The sequence below is a fragment of the Sinocyclocheilus rhinocerous genome, unplaced genomic scaffold (genome assembly GCF_001515625.1).
Source record: "Sinocyclocheilus rhinocerous isolate Xijiao unplaced genomic scaffold, SAMN03320098_v1.1 scaffold1149, whole genome shotgun sequence".
NCBI classification, from domain to species: Eukaryota; Metazoa; Chordata; class Actinopteri; order Cypriniformes; family Cyprinidae; genus Sinocyclocheilus; species Sinocyclocheilus rhinocerous.
This window is the reverse complement of record NW_015664180.1, coordinates 985361-994414: the sequence shown is the minus strand read 5'-3', so window position 1 is coordinate 994414 and position 9054 is coordinate 985361. Positions and strand designations below refer to the sequence as shown.

The following is a 9054-nucleotide window of genomic DNA, read 5'->3' as shown; positions in this document are numbered from 1 at the left end:
CCCCCCACACACACACACACAAAAAATGCACTATTCAAACTTAAATTGTTGTAATTCATTAACGCTTTGGAATACAGAAAAATACAAATAAATGAAAGTATGAAAAAGTTACATACATATTTTACATCATAGGTTTTACTCTAAAATTGCTATAAAATTAAAGCAATATGTCTAAATAAGTAATGTTCCAAATTTTAAGTCGAAAAAATTGATTTATCAGATTTTATTTAGGCGTTATATCAAAAACAGCCACCAGGTGACACCCAATGGCCACTGAATTTTTGTATGCATTTTCCTGTCACAAATTTATTGCTTTTACAATATTACTTCTATCACAAAATACCAAATATGGAATCCTAAGACTCAGACTTTTCTGACGATATGTATTTTGTCAAAATTATAAAAGGTTTTGATTGGTATTGTTTTTGATGTGGGACGGTGACAGTTAAACAGAAAGCACACACAATGCAAAAGCGACAGTATTTCTTGTGCACTCCGTGTTCAAATTCGCTTACTCATTTTCATTAACTTCTACAAGTGAATTATATTAGTGGACTAATGTAGGGAACAGTGAATGAGTGTATGAGGGGGATTTTGGACATGCTTGTTTTGCTGCAAATATTTTGAGCAAAAAAGACTATTCAAAAAAGATGCTGAACAGCAACATTGCCTTTGAAAGGTGGAGTGCGCCACCTACAGTTCTGGAGTAATTGATTTTAGTTCAAACTGACAAATTAGTTTTGATCTCTGCAGTGTTTAGACCATTGTTTGGTGATTTGTTTAAATGTTTGGTGTGTTGGCTTTCACTCTTAAAAGAAAGAGACAGGGCTGCATAAAACCCAATTTTGGGGGTAAATGCAATTAAAACTAATAGGACTTTCTCAAAGACATGTAAAGACAAAGGTCAAGGCAATGTTGTCATACAATTAACCAACACTAACTTAATTCTGTAAGCGTTTTTCACCTCTTTGGAATCCAAGTTGTCTAGACTACTTACACAAATCCAGTAACAAATTTGGTTCCTGTGCCCTTAAACGATGAGAAAAGTTTGGAAGGTGACTCTCTGACCCATTACATGCCCAAATAAACCCAGGCAGCTCAGTGTCCTTGAGTTTAATAGCATGCCTGAGTGTGAGATATCAGGTGGTTGGCATTACGGTTCAGCGAGGCCAGAAGCAATTTAAGTCTCAAGGCATGAGAAAATCCCTTCCAAGGCATCTACGTGGAATTGACTGCATTTGATCCTCACCTCCCGATCTCACAATACTCTCATGTGTGCGGTGGGCATAAAACTATTCAGTGTTTACATGATAGCACTATCTTGTTGAAGGAAAGAACAGCTACTGGCTGACTCAAGAGAATGTAGCTCTTTGTCAGAGAGGGCAAGCTAGTTATTGACCTCTTTCTCTGGTGCTCGAAATACTTGGCACAACCACGTGTAACAGGTACGGACACTGGCATTGAGCTCTGCCCAGCCCTGGTATGAAGGATGAAATTCATGGACTTCTACAGTTCTTGGGTCAATTAACCCAAAAAGATTCCGGTCAACCAATCTTTAAGGGGTTTGAACAAGGTTCTTGTCAACTTATTGTTTGACATTGGAGATAATTAAAGAAATCTGGTTCCAGTATCAATAAAAATGATAAAACTTGGGCAACAACATTACTATCAATGTAACATCAATAACTTTCTTAAAGAACCGTAAAGTGAAAATGGTACTTGATAAGAAAAATGAACCCAGTGTCCTACAAAAGAATCGCTGAAGAACCTTTATAAGTATAAAGACCATAGTCTTCTAACATACCCTTGGGAAAGTGAACTAGATTGTATTCTTGAGAACACCAGGAGAAAACATTGGGTTCAGCACATACATTTATCTCACTACAGCAGCATTAAAGCTGAAAAAATTAGCTTATTGATCTTACCAACAGCGGGAAATCTGTGACTAAGACAATGAGATAAACTTTAAATGCGTGTTATTTATGAAACATAACAATGACCTGTTTTGAAAGAACATCTCTTGGGAGTTTGTAAATAACATAATGTCAGCTGTACCACCCTTTACAAACATGCACTGTACCATGGTAACCATAGTTTCTATCAAAATAACAGACACTACAGTTACCGTTACAACAAAACTGTAGTATCTTGTCAAGTACATGAAAACGTCTTTGAAGAGGATCCCATATTAGTTAACCATGGTGTGTTACACTAGTAAATGCATTGACATTTTGGTAGCAATTATAGTTACCATAAACATTTGTAACGGAGTACATGTTATTTGCTAGTAACACCCACACACATCAACAGCAGCTGTGCTGCTGAGTTTATTTGTTGATGCACAAGGAAACATTTCCACAGGCGAGCGACAAACTACAGAGGATGCCGTTATCACCTGACTGATGTCTTTTCTAGACATGCATGCTTGAAATGAAAAAGCGGTTAGGTAGCGTTCATAAACGAGCGCTACGAACATACTTACAGTCTTTCTTGTGAATGAACTCCACTCATTACACACATCATGAACACAGTCCACAGAGTCCAGGATTTGTGGTGGACATGTAACACTCTCATTTTGTCCCTCGTTTGTTTTGTGTTGAGTCTCGCCGGCGTGTATTCCACAAATATTCTTACAACTTCGAGTGCAAACTCAAGTAGCCTATCCACTGGGGGAAAGCACGAGTCTCCGCCGGTGTAGCGCGTGCAACGTTTTTATCCCAATTGCCAATGTTGCGTCCGTGCAACTGATTTTTTTAACTCCTCTCCACATGTACAGACAATCCCTCTTGGCGTGCTGTATTTATCCGCCTTAGTTCCGATTGCTCATATTTCAGCATTAAAACTTATCTCCATCCACCCCACCCCTTGTGTAGCACGGTATTTAATGCACATCAGATCTAGTGAGCTGAGCTCCACAGGCTGTAATGTAACCGGGGCAGTCTGCTTTTGCCCCTTTGAACTCTCCAGGCTTTTGTCTCATTCAGTGGTGTGTCAGAACAAGTCTATAGAGCCCCTCTGAGCTAGTAGAGACAAGACTGCACTGTCCCTGCAACGCCGCCTGGAAGCTACACAGGTCCGGTTGAATGAGACCGAAAAGATCCGAATGCTTTTGTCGGTTAATGTTTAGCGACATGCATTAATTTAATGCATGTGATAAATATAATTCATTTTAATTATGTAACCTAAATATTATTTAACTGAGCCGTTTCTGACACAGGCTACTGACATAATAAAAGTATGGCTTTAAAATATAAAACTTCAACCTAATGTGAATTCATTTTGATATGGAAGCGCAATAAAGGTTTTAGCATAATATAGGACACGGGCGCCCCCTAGTGGTCCTTTAGCACGAGACATTTAATATTAGCGTTACGCTGATAAAACGATACAAGAACGTTTTTGTAAATTATAGTTTTATAATGTTTTTAAGATACTGAATTAATTAAAGCGGTATTTATAGAGAAATTATAGAGAACATTATAGAGAAAACATACATATTATGTATATATGAATGCGAATATAAATGTAATATTACTATAAATATTTATATTTATATATGATTTTAAGAAATTATGCCTCTATTTGCTTAGTCACAAGCCATAATACGTAAAAATGGAGGACCTCTTAGATTTTTTTTTAATTACGAACATTATATCAACCAATAAAAAGCAGTTACAATACAAAATAATGATAATAATAATAATAATACAATTAAATATAACAATTATAATGACTAAACAAATAAATTACTAGACACTTCTTTCATCTTATTAGTAATTAAGTATCTGTTTGGAATAAGCCAAACTTTCCTCCAGGGAATATCAGAGACAAAAGCATTCCAATAAACCCTGATATTTGGAATTGATACAAAATCATAATCATTAAGAAATAACAAACGTATTGATTTATTAGAAGAAGAGGCAGAAAAGCACTGTTTGCCCACCACTGAAATAGTAGGATCTAAAGAAGGTAAAATAGAAGGATAGGGGGTCATTTGAAACAGTCTAATAACTCCAAATGGTATGGCATCAAAAACAATAGCAAATTCTTTAGAGGTAATGGGAATATTAAAACGACAAAGAGATTCTTTATAATTTAATAAGTGGCCATTTTCATTAAACAACTGATTTACGAGTAAGATATCTGCTTCAAACCAACGCTGGAGAAAAAAAAGACCTCTGAGTTTTGTCCCAGCACATTAGCATTGAGGTGACGTCACATGACGCTGTATTACGCGAACACAAACAGGAAGTGAGTGCAACAGCAGCGTGCTGCGTGACTGACCGAAACATACACATGTTGCTGGTCTGAAGATTTATCTGCCAAGCTACGAAAACACCCAAAGCACAGTTACAGCAACATGGTAAGTTAGTTTTAACTCAGCTTGTATCATATAATCACATTTAGGAATATTAAATGAATAGAAATTCTGTATATACAACGTAGCGAATTTGCTAAAGCTAGTCTATACAGAAGTAGAATTCGAATAGAATAAGGTTGGTAACAATTTAGTATAAGGACCAATTCTCACTATTAACTGAAAAAAACAATACAAACCATCACATCAATTCTAGTGGTTTCCACTACAAATACCATTACAACTCATCAACTTTTTTTTTTACCATTAAAACCATTAAAAATGTTTTGGGACATATTCCATTAGGAATTAGTGGTTTTAACAAGCCACCAATAGAAGCTGACCAATTACCCATAGAGACCAACAGGCACCATTACAATTCCCATTATAACCAGTAAAACCATTACGAATTCTGTTGTTTTTTTCAGCAGGATAGTTGCTTATTAGCATGCCCATTATTAACATATTGGCTGTTACTTACTTATAAAGCACATATCTGCCTGACCATATTCTACTTCTACATCCCTAATCCTACCCAATACCTAAACTTAACAACTAAGTTACCTTACTAACTATTAATAAGCAGCAAATTAGGAGTTTATTGAGGCAGAAGACGTATTTAATGGTTTGTTAATAGAGAGAATTGGACCTTAAAATAAAGTGTGACCATAAAGTTACATATTAACATTTATTACATATACATAGTAATAAAGTGACTTATTAACAAAATAATAATAAATCGTAAATACATTTATAATTGCATTTACAATTATATCACTAACAAAATATTACCATGTTTTTGACTGTTTAATAATATTGTATATGTACAGCAAGGGATTCATATAGTTCTTAGTCTTTTAGATGTTTGTGACTTCTGTGTCTATTCTGTTTTTTCTTTTTTAAAAGGCACCTACAGATTTCAAAAATTTGGTCAGAAGATTTTATGTACTTCAAGCTGAGCGTGTGGAGGCATACAAGCTATTTGAGGAGTCAGTTTATTTCCATCTATCTATCTATCTATCTATCTATCTATCTATCAGTCTATCTATCTATCGTCTGTCTGTCTGTCTATCTATCTATCATCTGTCTATCTATCTATCTATCTGTCTATCTATCTATCTATCTGTCTATCTATCTCTATCTATCTATCTATCTATCAGTCTGTCTATCTATCTATCATCTGTCTATCTATCTATCTATCTGTCTATCTATCTATCTATCTGTCTATCTAGCTATCTATCAGTCTATCTATCTATCGTCTGTCTGTCTGTCTGTCTGTCTGTCTATCATCTGTCTGTCAGAGGTTATTTGAGGTAATACAGTTGTTGTTTTTTCTCAGGGGTCATGAGGCGTACTTAAGGACGGGGCCCCACTATGACTTCGAGCACTACAAACAGCTGGTACATGAGATAACGAAAGCATTCTGCGGCATTTCCAAAGAGGTTCTGCAGATTAAAGAGAAACTGCACCAAGACTTCGACCGGCCCGACCTCTCCGAACACATTGACAAACTGCAAATTAAAGAGAAGGAGAAACTAGAGCTGGTGGGCAATGGATTGTTTTAAAAAATTGTTTGGCTAATACTACACAATACTGTATAGTGTACACAGATTTGATCTATTTTAGATCTATTTTGCTTTTCATTCCAAATTTGATCAAATAATGAGTGATTAAACACTGAAGCTGCAAATACTTCACGTTGATTCATCAGGTTGGAAATGAAAACTTGAGTGCATTGCATTATGGGATACAGCATTTCAGGCAGTGCGCTGGGTCATTGAGATATTTTATAGGAATGTTTGGATGTGCACTGTCAAGCATATTTAGTTAGAAAGGTGATCAGTTAAACATTTCAGTCCTGCATAACTTAAATTAGCTTGTAAAATTATTTTTCTCATCCCTTCTGTATGCATAAGACTGAAACGGTATTGAACCAAATGTATCTGTTCTGTAATTGGTTACTGTATTCTTAATGTTTATCTATATTTATGATTTTGCAGACAGCTAAGTTACAGTTGGCCAAGCAGAATGCCCAGGATCACCCACAAGATGAGGATTTCCAAGAGAAAGTCCGTGAGCTCAAACAGGAGTAAGTGCAACTGTGTATATATATTTTGTATATTTTTAAAATGGTTTTATTTAATATTAACTTGTAATTTATATTTAATTAACGGCATTATTTTATATATTATATTGATTAGTAATCATGTGTAAAATTACATTTAATTATATAATTAATTAATATTAACGAATGAATGATGTGTGTGGGTGTGTGTACATTTTTAAAAATAGTATTAGAATCAACTATAAAAAATAGAAAGTATTTATTAATTATGCTTTAAATGTTTAGCTGTTTGTTTCTTGCATATTATTGACAAAATGTTAATTGATTAATAAAATAAATGAACAGGAGTAAGTGCAAGTTTTTCCTACACACCTGACAATGACAAGAAAATTGAGAAAAACTACTTAGAACACAACTGTATTTTTTGCATATTTTTAAAATGTAATTTAGTATTAATTTGTCCTTTATTTTAAGTAGCTTAATATATATATATATAAGAATTATGTGTCATTTATTTTTATTTTAATGACTCAATATATATTGTATCACTGTAATTCATTATTTTTTATATAGAATGTCATTTATATGTTATAGAATATCATTTAAATTATTTAAATGTTCAGAAAGTATTTATTAATTAGGCTACGCTCTATATTTATCACTGTATGTATCACTGTTGTAATGTTTCATCCTAGTTTTGATGTACAGTACTTGGTATATCAGGTTAATGGTTAACAGCTTTTGTTCTTCTAAACCTCCGAATGAAAAAACCCTTTCTGTTTCTCTCCATCTCTGTCAGTATCATAAAGAATACAGCCGCTTTAAGTGAGATTCTGCAAGACTTCAAGTATGACTCAGAGGAGCCGGAGTGAGATTCAGTCAGTCTCAGGAGACAGAGATGGATTCAGATCCTCTATGAACTTTCCTTTCTAATGAAGAGTCATCTAAGGTATCGATCGCTGTCTCAGGCGTTGCATAGACAGAGGGCATTGCTGCTGCTGATGCAGGCTTTGCAATGCATATTTTTATTAAAGAGAGTTTGGCATCTTTTATTTCATTATTTTTTATACATTCAGAATAGCTTATGACGTTTTGTTTGCTAAACCAACACAATGTTAATTTAAAGCATAGATCTGTTCATTCTGAATGTAAATAACGTTCATTATTATGTGCATAATAATAATAATCAGCAAAAGCTAATGTGTTACAATATATATGAGCATTCCTTAAATATTTTGAAGACATTTGTACAAACAAAACTATTTATACATAATGATACAGTATTTACATGATGTTTTTGAACACAGAGGACAAACAAATTGCATTTCAAATACCCATTTAAACTTGTGTGTTTAACAATTAAAGGGACAGTACACTAAAATGAAAAGTTTGTCATTATTCACTCACCCTCATTTCATTCCAAATCTGTATGAGTTTATTTCATATGTGAAAACTCCAAAAAGGACACAGAAGGACCATAAAGGGGTCCATGTGACTATATTCAGCCTTCTGAAGCCATATGATAGTTTTGTATAAGGTGAATTGGATCATTTAGTTAAATGAATTCAAGATTTGTGAATGAATTATTCAGATAGGCGCATTAACTGGAACTGCTGATTCATTCAAAAGATCTGGTTCCAAAGAACGATTAATTCAGAACATCACTAATTCTCTCATTAACTAGCTTTAGGACGGACGGATATCATGGTTTTCAGTGAATAACAACTCAAATTTCAATGTGTTTGCCACACAAAACTATTATATGACTTCAGAAGACTGAAGGAAAAGTTTTTCCCTTGCGTTTTTAAAAAGTTTCACGTATACACGACAACGTTTTCAAAACGATTCGCGTTTACACATATCCGCGAAAACGGCCATAAACGCTATATTACGTATGCCAGGCCAGTAGTTGGCGCTGTCACCTGGCCAAAAACGCTGTACCAGGCCAGCCAGGCCAGTAGTTGGCGCTGTCACCTTGTTAGTAAACAGTACCTGTAGGGAAGTGACGATTATATGATGTATATGATGCCTCTCTGCTGTTGGTTGTAATATTGGTGAAGTAAATCCACACTTTGCTGAAGAAGCGTTAGCAAACTCTTGAGCAGCATCAACACTACCATGTACTCCGCCATTGTTGTATATGTTTGTTCGCGCTTGCCTTTAAAATCGACACGTACTGCGTATGTCTACATTCCTATCATGTACTACGCACGCGCATGACGTCACCGTTTTCAAAGATTCCCGTATTGGGTGTTTACACGGAAACGATAACGGTGGCGTTTTCAAAAACTGGCACTTTGAAACCCGTTTTCAAAAATATGCAAACGCATAAAAAGTTTCCCGTTTTTGGCTGAGAACGATGTGTAAACGGCCACTCAATCCACTTGTTGTGTGTCTGCGAATGTCAGCAAAATGTAAATGTCCTTTTTTTGGATGACAGGTCAATGAGAATGAGAAAGTCTCCTATTATCTCCTTTAATGAAATTAATAAAACATTCCAAATTTTCTGAAACCAAATGATAGTTTTGTGTAAGAAACAATTATTCGCTGGATCAAGTCAAAGTCAATTGAACTCGAGACAAATCACTCCGATAGGTTTCGCAAACTGGATCAGCTGTTTCATTAAAAAGAT

At 34.9% G+C, this 9054-nt stretch overlaps 2 protein-coding genes across 4 annotated transcripts in view; one reads left to right on the top strand and one right to left on the bottom strand.

Moving 5' to 3' along the window:
* The window catches only part of LOC107729694 (C3 and PZP-like alpha-2-macroglobulin domain-containing protein 8), a 47470-nt gene extending 44396 nt beyond the window's left edge, over positions 1-3074 (bottom strand). For all 3 annotated transcript variants that reach the window (XM_016540358.1, XM_016540360.1, XM_016540359.1), the window contains exon 1: positions 2483-3074. In XM_016540358.1, coding sequence (XP_016395844.1) covers positions 2483-2574 — 92 coding nt within the window. In that variant the 5' untranslated portion in view covers positions 2575-3074. The remainder of the gene's footprint in view (positions 1-2482) is intronic.
* A 1174-nt stretch (positions 3075-4248) lies between these two features.
* Positions 4249-8245, top strand: LOC107729673 (uncharacterized protein C19orf60 homolog). The gene is made up of 5 exons (XM_016540323.1): positions 4249-4363; positions 5264-5346; positions 5697-5901; positions 6358-6446; positions 7222-8245. The coding sequence occupies exons 1-5, from the start codon at positions 4361-4363 to the stop codon at positions 7292-7294; spliced, it is 453 nt and encodes a 150-aa protein (XP_016395809.1). The 5' UTR covers positions 4249-4360; the 3' UTR covers positions 7295-8245.
* Positions 8246-9054: the final 809 nt, after the last annotated feature.